This window comes from Miniopterus schreibersii, assembly GCF_964146895.1.
Source record: "Miniopterus schreibersii genome assembly, chromosome: 4".
In the NCBI taxonomy this organism is placed as follows: domain Eukaryota; kingdom Metazoa; phylum Chordata; class Mammalia; order Chiroptera; family Miniopteridae; genus Miniopterus; species Miniopterus schreibersii.
Genome location: NC_138105.1, coordinates 52,123,523 through 52,146,172, shown reverse-complemented (window position 1 = coordinate 52,146,172; position 22,650 = coordinate 52,123,523). Strand labels below are relative to the sequence as shown.

General features: G+C 42.2%; 2 protein-coding genes across 12 annotated transcripts in view; one reads left to right on the top strand and one right to left on the bottom strand.

Moving 5' to 3' along the window:
- The window catches only part of SPMIP2 (sperm microtubule inner protein 2), a gene marked incomplete at its 5' end in the record, with an annotated part of 138,873 nt that extends 136,551 nt beyond the window's left edge, over positions 1–2,322 (bottom strand). For 2 of the 5 annotated variants that reach the window (XR_013998594.1, XR_013998595.1), the window contains 2 exons: positions 1,199–1,372; positions 1,761–2,312. Of the gene's footprint in view, positions 1–86; positions 1,049–1,198; positions 1,373–1,760 lie in introns of those variants that run through there. The other 3 variants (XR_013998593.1, XR_013998596.1, XR_013998597.1) reach the window with 3 other exon arrangements.
- A 1,065-nt stretch (positions 2,323–3,387) lies between these two features.
- Positions 3,388–22,650, top strand: part of RAPGEF2 (Rap guanine nucleotide exchange factor 2) — a gene marked incomplete at its 5' end in the record, with an annotated part of 216,469 nt that continues 197,206 nt past the window's right edge. For all 7 annotated transcript variants that reach the window (XM_081134183.1, XM_081134184.1, XM_081134187.1 and 4 more), the window contains one exon: positions 3,388–3,546. In XM_081134183.1, coding sequence (XP_080990309.1) covers positions 3,478–3,546 — 69 coding nt within the window. The remainder of the gene's footprint in view (positions 3,547–22,650) is intronic.

Sequence of the window (22,650 nt, the reverse complement as noted above, 5' to 3'; positions counted from 1 at the left end):
CTCATCCATGTTTCTATCTTTCTATTCCTCTCCCATCCTCTCCCTCTAAAAAAATCAATAAAAACATTAAAAAACAACAACTATCATTTGTTGAGTACATATAATGGTTCAAGCACTACGCAGGGTACTTTGCATATGTCATAATAGAGTCTTACAAATCTTTGGGGCATGCAGTTCTTACTCCTTTATTATAGAACAGAAAACAGGTTCAGAGAGGATTTCTCTCCCAGCCTCTCTGCTGCCCCCCCACCCCAAGTGAGATAATATATATAACAATCTCTCACACACAAAATGTGACACTATGGTTATTAATTCATTTACACTGTGTCTTTGGAAATAGCTGCAAAAAAGGGAACAAAAATCATTGACTTCGGCAGCATACGTTACAGTGGAGGGAGACAAACAATAAATAAAACAAATAGGTGAAATTATAATATGTTAGGTGGTGGTAAGAAAAGGGAGAGAGCTAAGGCATGTGAAGTTACAGAGAAAATGACATTTGAATACAGATATTAAGGAGGTGAGGGAACAACGTTCTAGGTTTTGTTTTGTTTTTGGTGGGCTGGGGGGAGTGGGGAGATAATTCAGGCGGCAGAGCACACAGCAAATGGAAAGGGCATAAGACCGGAGCTTGCTCCTTGTGTTGCAGAAACAGCATGGAGGCCAAGGGGCTGGGAAAACGAGCCAAGGATAGAGTAGTAGTAGTAGCAGTACTAGTAGGTCAGAGAGAGAAGGGGTGGTGGGGACCCTGTCCACAGGAATTTAGGCCATGGTAAGGACTCTGGCTTTCAGCGTAAGTGAGATGGGGAGCCAATGTGTTTTTTATTTTTACTTTTTTGCAGAGGAGTGACTTGAGCTGGACCCAAAAGACTCGAAGTATGCTGCTGGAGGCAAGCGCCTTAAGAGGGAGACCAGGTAGGTGGTTATTGCAAAGTACAGGCAAAAGTTGCTGCTGACTAAGACCAGGGTCATGGCAGTAGAAGTGGTAGGTGGAGGTTAGATCCCAGATATAGTACTTTGAAGGTCAGAGCAGGTAGGATTATTGACCCTGTGGAGTGTCAGAGAAAGGAAAGAGTCAAGAAAGACTCCGACGTTTTTTCAGCTGGGCAACTGGAAGGGTGTAGATGGCATTAACTGGAAAGGGGAAGGCTGTGGGTGGGGTACATTTAGGGCAGGTGACCCGGGGCCTGGTTTGTACATGTTAATTCCGAGATGTCTATTAGACACCAGATGGAGATGTCAGGTATATTTTTTCACTTCATTGGATCTGATTTTCTTCCTCTCTCCTTACGGTGCTGTAATGGCATTTATTCATGTTCTTTGCTCTCAAGGTGGTGGTCTGTGTCACAGAGGATCTGACGCTCGGGCTCAGCTGAGGGGCGAAAGAGAAATACGGGGAAGCAGTTTCAGCAGGAGGAATAGAACAGGGTCTAGAGATACAAGTCATAACTGGGATCCAGTTTCACAGTCCCTTCTCTAATTGGAGACCACACGAGTCACGTAAGGACCCCCAAAATGTATGCTCACAACCTATTCCAAGAGTTTAAAGTAAACTAGATGTTTAAAAAGCATGTTTGAAAATTTTGGAATAGGTTCAATACACCAGGTCATAAAAGTAACAACCCTCCTCTAAGTATAGGCTCCACTTAGACATCAAAACATGAACTTGTTGGGAGAGGAGGGGCGGGGAGGCAGATAAAAATAAAACCCTGGGACCAGAGCAGCAGAGCTGTTCCTGGGGCTTGGCTGACCTTACACACCTTGACCTGGCTCAAAAAGCCAGGGGGAGCGGGGAGCGAAGCAGCAGGACGGTTGGGAACCATGAATCAGGCCGATCGCTCTGCCTAACGCAGAGCCAGGGTCGTCAGGGCCTCCCGGAGGTCACAGGCCCGTGCGGGTCTCGCCAACACCTTTAAAGGCGGCGCGTCTGCGCGCCCGGGGCGGTGTTGGGAGCAGTGCTGATGCCGGCACGCTCCCGTCTCCGATTTTCCGTGGCCACTGAAGGGTCTCCCGGCGCCACGGTGAGCAGGGAGGCAGGGCAGGCGCGCGCTCCCCGCGGTCGGTTACAAATAAACAACATAAACCCTCAGGGACTGATCGGCTCGGCGGCAGCCGGGAGCCTACCCCTGGGTTCAGAGCGATCGCCCGGGGCAGGGCCAGGACGCGGGGGCTCGGCCACCTCTCCGGGGCCAGGCTGCTCGGGGCTCCTCGCGGCGCGCGGGCGGCGGCCCAGCTGTGCGCTCACCTGGGCAAAGGCAAAGGTGAGGCTCCCGGGCGAGGGCGCGGCCGGCGGGCGGGCGCCCAGCCCGCGAGGGGCGGGACCGGGCGCACGGGCCGCCCCGCCCCGCGATGATGCAGCGCCCGCCGACTCGCCCGGGCCCTGTCACTCACCGCTCACCATGGTTGCAGCACAAAGCAACAAGCCCCGGAGGCCGCTTCCTCCCTGAGGAGCGGCTCGGGCGGCCGGGGAAGGCGCAGGAGGAAGAGGCGGAGGAAGAGGAGGGGAATCGCCGCTTCCCAAGCGCTCTCCGAGGGGGCCTGTGCGCGCTCGCGGCTCCCGGCCCTCGGACCCGCCGCCGGGAGCCCGGACCTGGGCAGCCCGCGGCGCCCCGTCCCTCCCCCGCCCCGCGCACGGACCTGGAACAAAGTTGCCGAGAGCGAGCGGGCCGGGCGCTCTGCCGCGGCGGCGCCGGCGCCTGGAAAGCCCGCTCCGCGCGCCGATGGGGGGCGGCGGCCGGAGCCCCGGCGGCGAGGCGGCCCGAGGGGATGCAGCCGCGGCCGGGAGGCGCGGCCGAGCGCAGTAGACCGGCGGGAGCGGCGCGGACCGCGGCCGAGGCGATCGGGCTTCGCGGCGCCCGGACCTGAGCCCGCCTTCCCCGCGGCGCCCCGTGCCCGAGGACTGGGGACGCGGGCGACCCGAGTGTTTCCCGGGGACCCCCGAGCGGCGGCGGCGGCGCGAGCCCCTGAGCGGAGGGGGCGCCCCTCCGCGCCCGAGGGGAGCCGAGGCCCCGCCCGCGCGCAGCCCGCCCCCAGCTCGCGGGCGCTCGTACCTCCCTAAAAATAACTCGCGCGGCGGGGGCCAGGAGGAGCCGCCGCCGTCCCCCGAGCGGAGCCGCGGGAGGCGTGTCAAGCCGGGGCCCGGAGGGAGCCGGGCGCGCCAGGAAGCCTTGCCCAGCCCAGCGGCGAGGACGAGGAGGAGGCGGCGGAGGAAGGGGAGTTCCCGGCCGCCGACCGCGCCGCGGGGACCCTCCGGGCCGCGGGTCTCGGGAGCGGCGCCGGCGCCCGTCGCTCGGCCTCGCTCTCCCGCCGGGGCTCCGGCCGCCCGGCCCCCCGCGCCCCCCGGGGCCCCGCCGCCGCCGCGGTTTGGCTCGTTGGCCGCGGGCGGGCGGAGCGCGCAGGGCGGAGGCGGCGGCCGCGCTGGGCCGGGAGGAGGCCGACGGGGGCGCGCGGCGGCCCCGGCCCGGCCCGCGGGCTGACATGGCTTCCTACGTGGATAACAGCTTCCGCCAGGCGGTGATGAAGAACCCGGCGGAGCGGACCGCGCAGGTGAGACCCGGCGGGACTTGGCCGCGTCCGCGCGTCTCAGGCTGCGCCCTCCCCGAGCCCCCCCAGCGCTTCCTCGCACAGTGCGCCCCGCGCGCCCCGCTTCTCCCAGTAGCACCCCAACTTCCAGACGCATCCCATCTCCGGGCGTTTCCCCCTGGCCCTCTTGGCTTCATCTCTCCGCCGCCCGGCTTTCTCCTTTCGCTGCCTTCCCCATTCCTGGTCTCCTCTGAGTCTGGGGGGCGTGAAGAAGGGGGGTGGTCACCTCCCCTCGGCCGGCACCTCTCGCCACCCCGTCCTTCCCGAGCCTGTGGCCCGTCCTTCCCAGCCCTTCGAGTCCCGGGGTGTTTGCAAAGGCTCTGCAGGGACCTGGCCCGGGTCTGTGCAGGACCCATCGTCCGGGCGGGCCTTTTTCTAAAGTAAAACGCCGGGCAAGGTTTGTGTATTTGTGATTTTGCTCTTTTGAAAAAGAGATGCCGTTTTCCAGTGAAAGGGGGAAGAAAAGTTGGGGAGCTAGGTCAGCGCTCTCAGTGTGAACGGCGGGCGCGTTCCGTCCGCGGCGCCCGGGCACGGCGCCCCGCGCGCTCCCCGGGTGCCGCGCCGTCGGAGAAGTTTGTTAACCTTTACGCCCCCGGTTACCTGCGGGCTTGTTTCCCTCGTCCTGTCTGACCGCAGCGTGGCCGCCGGGGTCGGACTTGGTCGTTTCAAGTCGGACTACAGAGAGGGAAATTTTATAAAAATGTGGTGGTTTGATTTTCCTTTTGCTTTGTAGTCGCTAACCGGATAGTGACGCGTGGTCCCGAGCGTTGGGGCGGTGACTGCGGCGCGCCTGGCCGCCAGCCCTCTAAACACAGATCGAGCCCTTCTGAACCTGGGCCTTCAGACGTTTAGGGTCTGATGCTCCGAAGGGTTGCTGCGCTTGTGAAGTGTTGGATGCCATCTGTTCAAATCCAAATGCTCTTCTCTGACGTTGATGATGATGATTTAATGGGGGGGGGGAAGAGCAGAATAAAATAGAATCTCCCATTGGCTGCCTTTGGACAGGGCCCAAGAATGGCACCTGGTACCGTTTTTTTATTTTTCATTTTTCTTGATGGAGCCATCACATCTGGGGGATCATAGATTGCACATATTTACCAAATGTGTGGGAGATGGGTGATAACTTTAGGGTGTCTCCACAAAGTTCCTATTCTAAGGGACTGGTGTTTTTTTTTTAATCAAACACAAAGAGTGTCCTGCTTTGGTCATGACCTTGGGCATCATTTTGCTGACCCTCCTGTGCCTTATCCACTATTCGTGTTAAAATGGACCCTTGAATCAGTCTCCTGCCTCTGAAAATGCTTGTCCCCAGTTACAGTGCGGTGGAAAAGCAAATTTCAACGAGACAATTCAATTTTGAAGTGCCAAGTGACATCACACAGGCTGAGAATGTTAGAACCTAGCAAGACGGGTCAGAAAGTGACGTCAGAGGCCTTTAGTGGAAATCAGAGGTGGGGGGAAGTGGTGTTGCCTTTTGGCGATTAATTAGGATGGCAATGATTGGAAACCTATTGGGGAGGGGCCTCTTTCGCCAAACAAGACTGGAAGAGACAAAACCTTCACTGTGACAGCCTGTGGACTGTGCCAAGTAAATGAACTGTTAAACTTTCCTGTTCCTGTGCCAGTTTGTGTAGAATAAAAAGGGACCCAGCCTAGAAGTCGGCCTGAGTCAGAAGTGGGCCAGTGACTACTGACACCCCAGGATGAAAGCTTCATTGACGGTCTGAAGGCCGCACATGCCCCCAGCAAACCTTCACCCAACAAGTAAACAGAGAGAAAGCTACCAAACGTTTCCTACATCCTTAAATGTCAGCCCTATTCACCTTGATGTTCATTTGCTTATTACTAATGCAAACCCCCACGTTTATTTATTATTGTTTTAAAGAGAAAATAGGTTTGAATGTGAATGTTTTCCACCTTCACCCGGCTTGTCAAAAAAGGGACCTTCCGGACGTTTGATACTGACTCAAGTAAAAGTAAAAAATGTTTGGGTTGAAGGTGCTTTTCATGTGGTGCCTTGTTAATGCAGGGCAGGAAGCTTTCCTGTACTGTCTTTTTAATGAATGCTTGAGAGTGAGAATTTTGTAATATAAGGAAGGCGGACATTAATAAGCTCGATGTCATGAGCAGGAGGATATGAGCTGGGAAAGTTTGCTGTCACGTTTCCTTCTGTTTCTCAGGATAGACTCTGGAAAGGGGTCTGTGTGATTCTCATTCCAGGCGAAAGAAAGGTGCTTTAAAGAATACAGGAAAATACAGAAATGTGTTGTTGTTGTTAAATCCAGTTTCTTTCTTTTAACCCCAGCAGTCCAGTTTCTCTCCCAAACTCTCTGAAGACGTAGTTTTGTATTTAGGTCAAACAGTTGCCTAGAAGTAGTTGTGATGTTGCTAGTGTAACCTAAGTAGTGAGCTAGAAGAGAGTCTGGGCATGGGGAGAGCCCCAGTGTAAACACAGGACTTTGAAAATGGGGGAGCTTTTCAGACCCACCTGGAAAACAGGGACACGTTTTATTTAGGCGTGTCATTAGAGAGGTAAGGAGAGAAAAGAAAAAATTGTCCCCTGACCTTTCAGCCACATCATGAATATTCAGATCTAAGGGGCTGTCACTATTTCACCTGATATTCGGAGAGGAGGGTAAAGGCCGTCTCTCATCCAAGGCGTGTCCCGAGTCCCATATTGTGTGTCTGGAAACCTTGCTAAGTTCTAGTCAATGGGGCACTGTGTTCTGAATAACAAAGCCTCTTGAAAATAATGAACACTAAACGTTCTATTGATGTTTTTCAGTGCACCTCTGTTGAAAAACAGGACTCTTAAGTAATTGCTTTATTAAACTATTTGGGTTTATGTCTTTAATCAGGTAAATGGGAAGCTTGGTCACCAAAGCAATTTAGTGAAGTAAAAGACGTAAATAAATTACAAACAGCTTTATCCCCCAAGGCTTTAAACAATAAAATGATTTTTTCTAAACCATTTTATTAAGCCGTTGAGTTCAGACCCCTTGAAATTGCTTCTGTAGAGTGTTTAAATACATAATGTTTTTAGTTCTTCAGGTGAAACATCTATGGCAGAATTGTTTCCTCCACTTTAAAGACTTAATTTATTGTGTTTTTAGCTAGCTGTAAAAGTTACTTTTAAAATTGGTGAGTGTAAAATGGCCCCACCTTATATTCTAGTTAATAATATTACTTTGTTATTCCCTATTGAAAAGCATTTTTTTTGTTTTGGCTGTTGCACCTTTTGATTTAATTGCTAACTCATGACTTTGTGACCTGAGAGTTTCTAACAATACAAGACTCAATTCTTTGCACAGTCACTCAGTAGAATACATCTTCAGTTGTAATGAGAGGACTGAAAAATACCTTTCCCCTAGAGGACTTTAAATTATGAGAATCTGCACAAAAGAGTTTCTGTGGTAAATATTTAACTTTCAAATCTAGTGGAAAAATTGTGTCTATTATACTTAAATTTTCTGTTTGAGTTTCTTTTTATCATTGTTTATGAGCAGTCTTATATTTTCATTTGACAACTTATACTTTGATATTTTCGCTCATTTTGGGGTTCTGTAATAAATATTTGCTTCTTAAGTAGTTTTTGTTCATAAAACACAACTAAAGGATCTGTGTGTAATTTTTGGAAAGCATGTCTTACAAAGTAATGCCTGTTTGGTCACAAGTATTTAGTTTACATAACAATGATATTTGAATTTGTAGGTTAAAAAAACCCACACATTTATAACTGAAATAGTAATTTCAGATTGTATTTAGCAGGTGATTTTAAACAAGTGAGGACTTAAATTTATGGTAAAAAATTATTGAGTTTTTTCCCTTCTATGTTAGTCGCCTTCAAATAACCTTTTAAGCGTTTAGTAATTAGCAGTTCCATAATTAGCTTTGCATATCTTGGCTGAGGTTCAGAATGAATCTCTCCAACTGCAGTGCTGTGTGTAGAGACTGGATTAACGCAGTCCTTCCCAGACCTTGGGCTTTTACAGAACAATTAAAAAATAAGAAAGGAACCCTGGCCGGTGTGGCTCAGTTGGTTGGAACATCACACCAAAAGGTGCTGGGTTCCATTCCCAGTCAGGGCGTATACCCAGGGTGCCGGCTCCATCCCAGTTGGGGCCCGTGCAGGAGGCAACAGATAGATGTTTCTCACAGTGATGTTTCTCTCTCAAATCAATCAATCAATCAGTCAATCAATACATAAAAATTTAAAAAAGAAAGGAAATTAAAAACAACAATACAGCTATAACCTCTAATCACTATCATTTTATTAACAGTCTTGCCATTTAATAAGAAAGGTAGGATCTACTACCACTTCAAAGCTCAGTTTCTGAAGTCTGATTTTCTTTGCTCCGTAAGAAAATGCACTGGGTATTTTCTTTTCTTTCTTTTTTTAAAAAAACTTATTGTTTCTCAGCCTGTGTGGCTCAGCAGTTGAGCACTGACCTATGATCCAAGAGATCGAGGTTCGATTCCTGGTCAGGGCACATGCCCAGGTTGCGGGCTCGATCCCCAGTAGGGCGTGTGCAGGAGGCAGCCCATCAGTGACTCTCTCATCATTGATGTTTCTCTCCCTCTCCCTTCTCTCTGAAATCAATAAAGACATATTAATAAAATAAAATAATTTACTGTTGGCCTGAAGAAAACTTTATCTGGGTGGATTTTGGTGTGAGTTACATGATTACAATAAGATCTGCCTTTGGTGATACTTGAAATTCAAGTCAGGTAAAGTAGTATGACATAAAGTAATAGTGGCATAGGCCTCGAATATAAGTTAATTCTGAAATAAAGACCTTTTAAAAACACAGTACTTCTTGAGTCATTTGAAAACTTACTTTTTAAGGAATTGTAATTACCCGAAGTAACTTTGATTTGGACTAAAGAGATATGGAAATGTGGACACTGGTGATAGTTCCTTGATACCTGTATTTTATGGGCTATTCCCTCTTCTCACCCCATTTTTGCCAGCAGTTTCCTCACCTGTAAAATGGGAGTAATAGCTTCCTGAGGTTGTTTAGTGGATTCAGTAAAAGAAAGTACATTTATTACTTACTATTTAGTGTAATGTCTAATGATAGAGGTCCCCCTGCAGCACATTTTAATGAAATACCTATTACTTTCCAAGCTTCGGGAATTCAAAGATGAAATGAGACATATGTTCCTCAAGTACTTCACCAGCCTATTGTGCCCTGTAAGTAGGATGTGACTCATTAGTGCTATAACAGCTGTCCTCTGCCAGCAGTGAGAGGCGGTGGTCTTCCTATGTGGGTACATGTGGGGAGTCCTGGGTGAGTAGGAATTCACCTACCAGTAGGAGTAGGACCCATGAAGGATGCTCCAGGCTGGCACACTGTTGTGTAAGCAGCACACATGATTGTGAGAGAATGTATGTAGACCTTTGTTTAATGTGCTTGGAGCCAAGGGAGGGAGTGAGTAGGGGATGGGGAATGACTCCACTGGAGTGTAGAAGCTTCTGTATCAGGCTTGTGATGGTTGGGAGCCTGAATTACACAGTGGTGATGGACTAGAAATATGCAGGAATACATTCTGCTGGACAGGCTGGCTGAATGTGTGCACGTCTGTATCAGCTACTCATTGCACCCGGCTACGCTCACATCAGGCCATTACATTCGAATCATGGCAGATGACAGTAATGGGCATTTCCTAGTTCGTTGGGGGAAAAACCCAAGTTGTTGAATATAATTATCTTGATTTTTTTCTTTTTCTTCTTTACTTAAACTATTTTTTCCTTAAACTTTGGTATCTTCTGTATGTGCATTTTAGGATCTAATATGAAATGTCTGATTTACCATATCATTATGCTAAATACATTAGTATTTCTTAACCTGTAATGATAATATGATTTCAGAGCACTCCATCCTTTGGAAGAGTCAAGGAGTGTCTGAATTTAAGCAGGCAAAAGTGAATTCATTTATGTAACAATTCACAATTGACTCAGGATGTAAGGATTGTCTTGAGTCTTTGAGAACAGTTTCGTATTCTTTCCCCACACTAGTTTTTATTTAGCTAGATTAATTTATATTATTAATTAGGAAGGAGAAGCAGTTTGTAGTACATATAATTGTTTGTAGCTTGGTCAGAGCTTTTGAATAGATATAGTTAGTTCAGTGGTTATCATGTCAGCCTTTGTGGGGAGAATAGTAAGCTGATTGCCACCTTATTTTGGTTTAGGATTTTTATCTTTCCAGGAAAAACACACACATATTTGTTCTCACATGCTAATTAGCCACTATTGACTGAACAGTGTGAGGTATGTGTTTCTTGGTGTTTTCAGGTATTTTCTTTTCTTCTTAAGTCAGTGAAATGGTTTACCTTTGGTGTGGCTGCGGTGGGTGAGGTTATTTTTTGTGGAGCGGAAAGTTTAGTTGTCGCCTTTCAAATTCTCGTGTCTCTATTATTTCTGGGCTTTATCATTAAGCATAAAATGTTTTGGAGGAGTCGGTGTCAGTGACTCGAAGGGGAACTTGACTTTGTCATTGGAACTAAAACTCTCCTCCCTCTTGCTATAATTTCTCATTGCTTGTTTGTGCAAGTTCAAAATCATAGAGGTTTTTGTGGAGGTTTAGGATTCCTCAAATATTTAATACGAGCTAAAATGAATTGAAACAAAACTTTACATTTTGATCCTTAATTGTTGGTAGTTTTTTTGACAAATCAACATTCACCATAACATCTGGCCCTCAGTACCTTTCTGTTCTCTAGCTGTTGGTATTTGTTCCTACCTAACATAAAAGCTAATGAGAAAATACCCCAAAGAAGAAATAGCCGTTAGATGTTTTTCCTGGTGAGGCCTGATTGTTAACTTTCCTAGAAACGAAACTAGCAATCAGTGGATCTGGGGGTTGGGGATCTGTGGTGTTTATCTGACTTCTTCTGAGTATTCACTCCAGAGTTAAAACTCACTCATTTTTAAAAATAAACTTTTAGGTTGAGATAATTATAGATTCACATGCAGTGTTAAGAAAGAATGCAGAGATTCTGCACACTCTTGACCCAGTTTTACCTGTTACCAATATCTTGCAAAACTACAGTGCAACATCACAACCAGAACATTGACATTGATGGTCAAGATACACAACAATTTCATTCACCACAAGAATGTCTCTTGTTTCCCTTTTAAAGCCATAGTTACTCCCCTCCCTACCTCTGGCAAAGATTAATGTGTTCTTCGCTGCTATAATTTTGTCATTTCAAGAATGTTATGTAAATGGAATCATACAGTATTTGACCTTTAAGGATGGGCTTTTTTTCACTCAGCATAAGTAAGGCTCATTACCTTTTGGCTAAAATGAATTTCTGCTGTTGCCACTGAGTGGTTTGGGTTTATGTTCTCCAGTAATATATGGGGGTTGTGGGTTAGGGGTGGAGAGTCAAGGAGAGAGAGATTTAAATAGTGACAATGGTGAGAAAATTCTATAATGTATATAAGATAAAGACCAAAGATCATGACTTCTTGGCTAAGCAAGAGGTGTAATAGTACAATGCATTGTGATATTTCAATATATACAGTTTCTTTCCATATATATATATGTATTTATATATACATATATATACACACATATATGTGTATATATGTATGTATCCATAATGGAAGTGGTAGGGTTAGTCTTAGCCATCAATGATTCCTCACTCAGAGAAATTACTTGACATTCCCCAAATGAAGTAGCACTTTTTACAATCAGAAGGAAGTCTAATGAATTTATGTACAAAGGGGTCCCAGTGGCCAAATAGGGGACAATTTGAGCAACAAGGTAAATAATGGATTATAACCTCTAGCGGAAAAAATATTCCATGAGCTCATACTAATGTAAATAAATAATTGAATAAATAAAACATTGGGAGAGAAGAGACAGCTCCTTGTTATAGTAGAATTACAATAAAAAATGCACAAGGAGCCCTGGCTGGTGTGGCTCAGTTGGTTGGAGTGTTGTCCTGTGCCCTGAAGGGTCCTGTGTTCGAGTCCCAGTCAGGGCACATACCCAGGTTGCAGGTGTGATCCCTGGGTTGGTGGTGTGTGGGAGGCAATGATCGATGTTTCTCTCTCACATCAATGTTTCTCTCTTCCTGTCTTAAAAAAAAATGCAGAAGGAATGATGGAAACAGAAAATTAGTAGGCAGACATCGCAGAAATAATTGTAAGCAAGAGTCATCAATGGATACCAAAATTAGTGGATGAAAGTATGATAAAAAATATCATATATCAGCCCAGCCGGGCGTGGCTCAGCAGTTGAGTGTCGACCTAGGATCCAGGTGATCGGGGTTCGATTCCCGGTCAGGGCACATGCCCGGGTTGCAGGCTCGATCAATGACTTTCTCATCATTGATGTTTCTATCTCTCTCTCTCCCTCTCATTTCCTCTCTCTGAAATCAATAAAGGTATATTTAAAAAAAAAAAAGTATCATATATCAAATATCAGAGATATTTGCATAGTCTCCAAGTATCTTTGCTACAAGATTGATTAATTATAAAAGGAAGTCAATACTTTTATAGTGAAGAAAACAAACACCAAATTAACCAGGTGATCAAGGCTATGTCACCAATAATGAGACATATCAGCATCATGGTTCACTGAATAGGGCACATCTGTGGCCGGATTCTTATTAAAAGACTTCAATCTAAGTGTCAGAAAACATTAGACAAACTCAAATTTAAGGACATTATACAAAGTAACTGTCAAGTACTCAAAATTGTCCAGGGTATGAAAGGATGAAATACTGAAGAACTGTCACAGGTTGGAAGAGACTAAGGGAACGTGATAACCAAATGAGATGCGGGATGCTGGAGACCAGAAAAAATTATTAGGACAACTGGTGAAACTTCACACACAACCTAATAAATAAATGGGCAAGAAGAGCTAAAACAATAACTTTTTTTTTTTTTAAATCTTTATTGATTTTAGAAAGAGGAAGGGAGAGGGAGAAAGAAACATCGACATGAGAGAGACACGTTTATTGATCGCCTCCTGCACACCCCCAACTGGGGCCAGGAATCGACCCTGCAACTGAGATACATGCCCTTGGCCTTCAGGTCCATGGGCTGACACTCTAACCACCGAACCAAACCGGCCAGGGTAACACAATAACTTTTAACTATCTCTTCGTCTTTAGTCCTACCTGAATTTTGTAGATATATACAAGATACAATGTATTTTACCAGTGTTGAATGTTTCATGATCCTGAATTTAAGTAAATTAGAAGATTTGATATAAGAAAAAAATGTGCAAGACATAAGCACATGAAGCAAAATGGAAAGGAAATTGTGGTGGTAGCTTAAGGAAGCCAGTCTAGGTGAAATTAGGGTTGTAGGTCCCTCCCCACCCTTCTTTTCCTTTCTTGTGAATTTAAACATTTTTTAAATTGTTGCTTTTGGTAGGAGTGAGAATGGAAGGGGAGGGAAGGGAGTGGCAACTGGAAGGGCATTTAAAAAGCCTAGTTAGAGGCACTGTTATAGCTACAGATGATAAAACTATCCAAGCAGAGTGTGGTTGGTGCTTTCATTTAGACTGTGAAGGACTTTTTCTGTTAGAATTCAAAAAGTAAAAAAGCAACTTGTTTTAAAATCAGCTCAAGGTAGAAATGTCTCCACAAATCTTTTTCATCCCCCCCACCTCCATATATATATATACTGGAGCACCCCCCCCCCATTAGTCACCCACCTTTTCTGTGGTAAACACTGGAGAATGGGTGCTGTTTTTGTGTACTATGTACTGCTTTGATATAACTTAATTGATGCTGGAAGATTAGATTAAAATATATGGGACCTGATATTTGAGATAACTACAAATAAACTATAAGCTGGAAAGTATTTACTATTTTCAGTTATAAAGACATAAAACCATTTATTTTCTTTATTTTAAGAGACTTTTTTTTCCTGTTTGATGTTTTCAATAATAAATTGCATTGAGGAAACAAGTGAAAAAATAAAAGACCTGGACAGGCTTTGAAGTAACTAAAACTCTTATAAAATAACAAATGTGAAAATGGTTAGGTGTAGACTAAACCTATTTAACATTTGTCTAGTTCTGTATATAAGCAACTATTAGAATTCTTCGAGGCAGTAAGTTTCTGATTTCTTGCTGTGCGTAATCCTTACATTATGTAGTCCTGCAAACTCCGTTTTCTTTTAAGCACACTCAAATTTATTAGAAAAAGCTGGGTCAAATTGTTAGAAATATTTAGCTGAGTTATATTTTTTAAGTTATTAAGAAACTACTTGATCAAATATACATTTCCAAACAACTAGAGATGAGTTTTAGAAACTCATGAGTTTAAAAAATAATGCATTTCAGCTTTGTTTCCAATCTTTATTCATGTCTGATCACCCTGCTTTTTAATTTTTTTAAATTTTTTAAAAATAAATTTCTTTTTTTTCTTTTTTAAAATATATCTTTATTGATTTCAGAGAGAGGAAAGGAGAGGGAGAGAGAGATATAGAAGCATCAATGATGAGAGTCATTGATTGGCTGCAGCCCGCAACCCGGGCATGTGCCCTGACTGGGAATCAAACCCCGATCGCCTGGATCCTAGGTCGATGCTCAACCACTGAGCCACGCCCGGCTGGGCTTTTTTTTTTTTTTTGAATCTTCACCCAAGGATCTGTTCATTGATTTTAGAGAAAGGGGGGGGGGAGGGAGAGAGAGACAGAGAGAGACAGAGAGAAACAGAGACAGAGAGAAAGAAAGATTGACTGGTTTCGTCCTGTATGCACCAGACTGGGAATCGAGCCTGCAGCCTAGGGTACGTGCCCGGACCAGGAATCGAACCCAGGACCTTTTGGTTTAGGGGACTGTGCTCCAACCAACTGAGCCACACCAGCCAGGGCCGATTCCCCTACTTCCATAGAGCTGGAAGAAATCTAGGAGCAAGCTTTATGGGCGGATGTTATCAGCACGCCTGCTCTGCTCCTTAGGTTTGGGATACCACAAACTTCTTTTCGACACATTTGGTTAGAGTTGTGTCATGTGGCTCCTTCTAGTTGCAAAGGAGGCTGGGAATTTGAGTATTTGCTTTTAAGCCTGTATATTACAGAAAGGCAGGAAAGAAGGAAATTAAGTTTAATGAGTGATGTGAGCTGATAATATTTGTCCACCTTACTTTGCAGAGAAAGGAGATGATTGTAATGAGTTTATGCCCTGATTCTCAGGAGACCTCTTGAAAGTCTTGCTGGATTACAGAGCTAAATGACTAGCTAGTTATGGAATCATATAGATAGATAGATGCAACTTCTTGGTTCATTTATTGGGTGTATGACTTAATTTTCTGAACTGCAGTCTCTTATTTGAAAATAGAGGTAGAAATGCCATAGGTGAGCACTATTATAAACATAAATAAAGCACTGAATGCAACCTTTAAATAGAACTATTTTTAAATGGTAACTATTGATCGAAATATTGATTTAAAATAAAATGTGGGCTTATGTTTTCTAAATTAATTTGCTTGGTTTTGGTTTATTTTGTTTTTAAAATTCTGGAAATTGTATTTCATTTTAAAAAATGTGTTCCATTCGTGTGTTCTCATATTTCTACTTTTAAAGTAATCCTTTCCCATTTTTCTGGGACTTTCAAGTTTCAGTTTGTCATCCCTCCCCAAAGATGAAGCATCACTTTTTATAAATAAATATACATTTGTATGTAAAGTATTTATAAAAAGATAACTGTTTAGTTTTCTGTAATTTGTTGAATTCATACTTATATCATAAACTTATGTCTTTAAGAAAAATGGTTTCATATTGAATGTTATACAAGACTAGCCCTAACACTAAAACTGTAAGTACATACTGTATTCTGCCTTAGAGCAGTTGTGTTTAGTTTGGGCTTTTTAGGATAGCATTCAAGATTTATATATATAAACTGCTCTTAATGTGTAGTGTGGCCAGTTAAACCATTTGCTGTCAGAAGCTAATGACTAGAAATGTTATTGGAAAAAGTCGAGGGTATTTGTCATTTAAAAAAATTTATTTGTTTTCATAAGTTATTTGGTTTTGGGGGGGTGTATACTATATACCGGAGTTTGGAGTCTATGTTAGAACCCTAAGTCAAGACACTCCTTAGCACAGAATTGGAGTTAAAAATGTTCTTCAGTGACTTGATGTTTCTTTCCTGAGAGTTTGAGATACAGGGGAAGAGTAATTATAACCTTTTATATTCATAGCAAATTGAATAAAAGCTGAAAAGGAGCAGTAATTTTTGGTTAAGTTCCAGCAACACATAAGTCCTCCATTATAGAAACATGCAAATTTGCGGAACAAACTTATTTTTATTGAGTATCAGGCAGTTGTCTCCCTGTAAATGTAATCACTTTGGTACTTATATTTTGAGCTGTCATTTACATGGTATTTTCACTGGCATTTACCAGAGTGTATAAATTCTCCCTCTGAGCTCCTGTAACACTTCTATTCTATTTTGCAGATTTTTATTACTTTGAGATTTTTTGTTATCTTCAAGAACAGTAATTTAAATTAAACTAAATTATAAAATTAAGTTCAATGCTAGAACCTAGAACCAACTTGCTATTGAACTTTTACTAACCAGAGGTCCTAGCCTTGTCCCATTTTAATAGATAAGACTACTTGTTTTTTAATTGTAAAATGATCAACATGCAAATATATTAACTTTTTAAGGCTGGTGTCAGAAATAGATTACATATGCTCCACTGAAATCTTGCTTACTGATTATATATAAAACTATGAAAAAGTAAGCTGTTATAAAACATATTCAAGGTAATTTTAAAAATAGATTTTTAGCAAGAGCCATCTTAATTAAGTACATATACAAAGCAGCATTTATCTTTCACTTCATTGTCTTCTACTTTTCACCTGTTTTATTTTTAATTTTGACATGTAACTGCTCTTTATTGAAGGAGATAGTGTGTTTTCTGCAGTCTCTGAAAGGCCCCTACTGCACAGAATGCTCCCCTCACCTTTTCGTGATGCCTGAAGGACACTGAGGAGAACAGATACGGCAATACTGGTTCTTGGTATTGAATGGGCCTTAGGGACCAGCTGGCCAGTGGGTTTCACATTGTTTCACAGACCTGTAGCTGTCCCCAGCAGCTTCCCAGGGCCCTTAGGGGAGGCGTGGACAGCTAGCCTGGCCCACACACTTTTATTTTTTATTAGCAAAAGGAGATTCACCACTAAAACATGTTGAAAACCCCTAATGTAGTTCGGACTCCTGAGGAGAGGAAATAAATACCAAAAGTAGTTAAGTGAATTTCTCCACGTCACAGAGATGGAGCCAGCAAACTTGAAAATTTAATCCCCTGCCTATAGAGAGGTGAGCGTACTTGGCCCACAGCCTGTGTTTGTGTATAAAGTTTTATTGGAACACAGCCAGCCTTAGTCTTGACATATTGTTGGTGGCTGCTTTCACACTACAGCCTGAATTGAGTAGTTGACAGAGACAGCCTGGCCTGAAAAGCCTAAAGCATTTGCTGTCTGGCTCTCTACAGAAGAAGTTTGTTCTTTCCTTAGACTTGCGTCTCTGTAAAAATGCAAGTTCCTCTGAGAGAGTGTGGGTGTGGGGCGATTATTCAGCGCTGTTATCAGGTGTACCTCAGAGGAGTGGAGAGTTTCTCTCTAGTATTGGATGGGGTGAGGAGTGACCCAAGTGTGCTATGAAAGCATCTTTTATAATTTGGAGGGACTGAGCCTATTAATAATGTAGCATCGTCATGAGCAAAAATTTGTCTTTATTCTTAGTGATATTCTTAGATTTGTGTTGTGCTTTCTCAGTCAAGGGTTAGGTAGGTGCAGAGCTATTTGGGAGTTGTTTATGATTTAGTTCTGAACAGAGTTGATCAACGAGTTAACTTTCTTAAATGGTGTGCTCTACAGTTTAGAAAACTTCCAAGACAGAAGATGAGATGGCAAATGGATATCACATTGGCCAAAACCTTAAATCAGCCTACCATTATTTTATTTTTCTTTCTCACGCACTATTATTCTAACTCAGGTTTTATTTGTGTGAAAAGTTATTTTTAGGAAATGCCAGAAGTAAGTTGCTTAAACTCTTGAGTAATTATAATTAGGAATATTACAGTTGCTATTACTAGCTAATTTACAAGTGAACACTTTAGGAGTATTTTGAGGAGTAAGCCCCAGTGTTGTAAATTAATTTTCTTGGCACACGTCACATATTTTTAATCCTTGTTTATTTCAAGGCCAGATAAGTTGATGAAAGTTGTGTTTTGTTTTGTTTTGGTTCCACAGAAAACAAGTGTGTTATCTTAGAGAGAAACACCGTGCTATTCGTGAATTAAGTCAATGTACTCCATAATATAGGAAATGAAAATACTGATTTTTCAGTTCTCTTAATCTATGAGTTTTGTGTTCTGCTTCTTAAATACCTTTGCAGATAAATTATTTTAGTCCTTAATTTTGCCAGTAATAACATTAAAAACTTAGGAAACACTCACACTAAATATTTAGAGAGTTACTCTTTGGGGGTAAATTTACTCACGGATCCTAGCAAGACAGCTTCTGCTTTTATGATGGAAGGCATAATTAGTTATTTCTCTTTTGTTACAGGGAAAGTGTTAGTTCCCTCATATTTTGCATATATTCTGTAAGAAGTATCTTGCTGTCTGCCCCAGTGGTTACACTGTCTTCTGGTTGACTTACTGGCTTGAAAAGTTTCCTCATGCCAGGTTAAGAATTTCTAGTTTATTTGCTGTTCAGTGGGGGGCTTTTGAATCTAGGCCTTCAAAGTCAGGATGGTGTTTGAGGACAGATAATTGAGAGTACTGGGGTGAACAGGAAGGTTCTGGAGGCTTTCGGAGTGCTTCAGCCATACCCTTCGGCCTGGGCGCAGTGGCCGAGCAGTTCCCTAGGGTGGGGGAGGGACTGGTCTGCATCCGGGGGGGAAGAAGAACCAGCAATGGCTCATGACGGCCCCTAAAGTTAATGACTTTGGATTGTTTTCTTTATTGTGATTAGTCTGCATCACCAGTTATGGTATGAGAGCAAGATGCGTGATCATTTTTATATCTTATCTTAGGAGTAGTATCTTAAGAATAATGTCTTAGAGTGAGTTTCCATTGGCGATAGGCCGGCAGGATAAAGTAAGTGAGGAAACTCGCTTTCTCAGGAAAATCACAGGGGAGTTGGAAGGAGGTCTGGGTAGGAGATATAGGTTCTTATTATTTTACCCCCTTTCGGGGGGAGGCATTAAACACCACGTTTTTGTTGTTGTTTTCCTTTCTGGGTTGTCTCTTGGGCTCTCAATGAGAACTTATAACTGGTTTTCGGGCTGAAAGCTCTAATGTCTTCTGTAATTGCAAACTTGTCATGTTTTTGCTGAAGAGGTATCTTTAGGCAAAGAGGAGTGAAGGGGAGGGGACTCACCCAGCCTAGTTTCCCTCTTAGTTAAAAAGAGCAAAACCAAAGCTCTTTCGTCAACCTCAACTGTTTTTTCTTCCTAGGGTATAGCCAAACAGGGGCTAGGACTTTAAGTCATTCTCATAAAGTATCTCTTGGTGAAAATACACTCTGAAAAGAGTTTATTCCACAATAGCTTTATCAGTGTAACTGTTTATAAAACATCTTGAAGACACTGGACATTATGTGTACTATTTATTACTGATGATCTGTTAATGTTCATCCAGTATGGTTTTTCTTGGTTATACAGTTGTACTCCCAGGAAGGACGTATTTTTGTCTAGATGGCTGTCTTCAGTTTTTCAATCTGGCTTTCTTGAAATGGCATCTGTGGTCTTTTTGGGGGGGGGCGGTTTCAAGAAATCTGGAGTTAGATGAAAAGTTTCAATAACATTTTCTCTGAAGTAGGCTTTCATTATTAAAAAACAAAACTATTGAGTCTTTAAATCCAGTACCTGGCACATTGCTGGGTGCTCGGCTCAATTAATCAACCTTGTGTTGTACTAAAAAAATACCCTAATTTCCATTTAGTTTGCAATTGAGAATTATTTTACTGCTCTACTTTATCTTATTTAAAATGGTTGTGGGCGTATTATCTAAACCTTGGAATTGGATTCAGAGATAAAACTGTTTACTTTTTATTAGGTTGTTTATCTTACATCCAAACAGAAACTTGCATGAGTTTATCTTTTTCTCTTTTTAGTGTTCTGTGGAGTTGTCTTCAGTAGCTGTTACTTCTTGGCAACCACAAAGATAACTTTAAATAATTAGGTAACATATTAGAATGTGTACATCTATGGTGAATAATTATATCAGTGTTTGTAAAGAAAAGAGACTATTCCAATGGGATTTTTTGGGTTAGAAGTGAAATTACTTAAATGAGAGCATTTGCCCACATTATGGTTTAGGAAAGAGACACCACACTCCAGATTTGCAACAGTGTCTTGCCAGTGTTAAGTAAAACTTTGTAGAAAATGCTAATGAAAACCTTATTACAATGTATGTAGTATCAGGACTCCTTACTCCCAAATGGAAATTGTCCTAGTGTTTACTTTCCTTCAGCTACTTATCCTTAGAGGATAATGTTTTTATACTTTCAGATGTCACCTCATGTATTTATGAAAACAGTTAATTAATGTACTCTCTTGGAAATGATCAAAAATGAATTTAAAATTTTAAGCACACATTTTGTGCATTTCTACTTTGTGTGTGTGTGGGTGTGTGGGTGCATTTAAAGGGCGTAGATGTTAAGCATATTTAGTCAGTTTTCAAAAAAACAATATTTACCTTCAGTTTGGTTGAAACAAAATACAAAATAGCATGGAGGAAAGAGAAAAAAAGAAACTAGCACCTCCTATAATCTTTGAAAGTCTGGTAGAAAGCAGTCCATAATTTTCATCAAACTGGGTCAATTTTTTTAAGAAAAAATAAGATCTCATAAGTTAAAACCTGATCTTTTGTATTTTATATTTTCCTTTATCTATGAAATAGGTTAAATGACCTTTATTGTAAAATGTCATTTACTCTTATCTCTTGTCCAAGGCAAAAAATAAAAAAATAAAAAATAAAAAATAAACAAAAGCCTAATCTTTATCAGCTTTCAGAAGATTATAAGACTTTCTCAGAATTTTCTTCTTAACGTATTGGATAAATACTCCCCTCTGCTGATTGTGAAAATGACTGCATTAAAAATGTTTCCAGGGCCTGGCTGGCGTGGCTCAGTGGTTGAGCATCAACCTAGGATCCAGAAGATCGCGGTTTGATTCCCGGTCAGGGCACATGCCCGGGTTGTGGGCTCGATTCCCAGTAGGGGGCGTGCAGGAGGCAGCTGATCAGTGACTCTCTCATCATTGATGGTTCTCTTTCTCTCCCCCTCTCCATTCCTCTCTCTGAAATCAATAAAGATATATTAAAAAAAAAGTTTCCAGGAACCCATGCTTATCCGTCTCCTCTGCTGTTAGGATGGATCCTAATTTCCATTTCCTTCCATTTTTACTTTACCCAGTTGATTATAAGATCAAAGGTACAAGAAGAGAAAGTTGTAGGCCTCTTTATTTAGGATGGCATTTTAGAGGAAAATACCAAGGCTTCATTTCTCATTGTCAAGTAGAACCCATTCATGTGGATGATAACTGTCAAGAATGATACTCCTCCTAACCATAGAGAACAATCGTCTTGCATCCTCCTGGTAAACTGCTCCTGTGTTTGAATTGATTTTATAAAAAGCCAACCTTGGAATTTGGGAAAGAAAGCATTAGTTCATTTTTCTTTGTAGTTCTTTTTTTCTATTCCAACTGACATCATTTTGGGGCCTTTATCAGGGTCCCATAAGTGAAGCGCTTCAATTTCTCCCTGTTTACCCATCCTAGTAACTCCTCATTTAATGCTGGTCTTCCTTCCTCACACCTTATCCTGGTCATTTTTTAAGGACTAATTTAAATGTTCATGATGCTTTTTCTGGTCAGTTGGGCTGGAGGTTGAAATTTTCTTTACAGGATTTGTACTGTTTTTAGTTTGTGTATCTCTTGAAGGCATTTCTCCTCTGGTAATTATTTCATAATTATTAGGTATACATACCTTATCTCCTATTTTAAACTGCAGAAGTCCTTGAAAGTGACTCTGTCTTATTGACATTTATGTTTCCATAGTGCTTTATAGTATCTCAGCGTTCTGTAAATGTTTTAATGTGTGAAGTGTGCGTCAGACTTTCTAATTAGTAATTCAATAAGCATTACTAGTGGGGTGCAACCCAGTTTGGTACAAAGAATTTTAAGTTATTTTATTGTAACATAATATATAAGCTTGTGATTATTTAAAGACCGGCCGAAAATGGATTCTTAGAATTGCCTACTTAGGTGGTAGCGATTCAAATTTTACTTAGTCACCATGACTTGGGTCAGTCACAGAAGCAAGGCAGAAGCAAAGACCTGAGCTCTAGGCATGGCCTTGTGAATCCCTAAGCTCGGGACTTCCGTGCGGTGCCTTGGATTCTATCTGGGTATGTATACATTTGATTTTACTGGATTCTGAATTTTTTGTTTAATACATCTCCCTGTAACGTCTTAAAAGTTAGATCAGCAGGATCTTAAATTCAATCTCTTGTAAGATCCAAGAAAAAGAAAATTGAGGCTAATAACTTCTTTTGCATCAGTGTCCCTCTATGTCATTTATTTTGGGGCCTGGAGTTCTAAGGAAGACTAGCTGGTGGGGAGGGACTGGTGTTCTGGCCCTTTTTTTCTCTCTGTGACACCTTTGCAGCACTCATTGGTTCTTAATTTTTCTGGTCTGTGAAATAGGGCACACTGTCTGCCTTACCTGTTTTTCTGGGTGGTTGTAAGCCTTAAATGAGCATAATATATGAGAAAACTACATCACAGATGGAAAACTCTACTCTAAACGTAAGGCGTTCCTGTCATTGACACATTTAAAGTATTAGTGCCAGTAGAAATTGTGAGTCATTTATAAAAATAGACTAAGATACTTTCAGTATTTGGCTAGTAGCATTTCTAGAAGTATGTCTCTTTTTGATGTGTGTAAGGCAGTAAAGCCATGTTTTCAAATTATTTTTGTATTTGGGGTCCAGGTTAATACTTACCTGGATCATTTTAGAAGCATAGGCTTCATGTTGAGTTTTGTAAAGAGCTTTTCTTTGTAAAAGCTCTTTCAGAC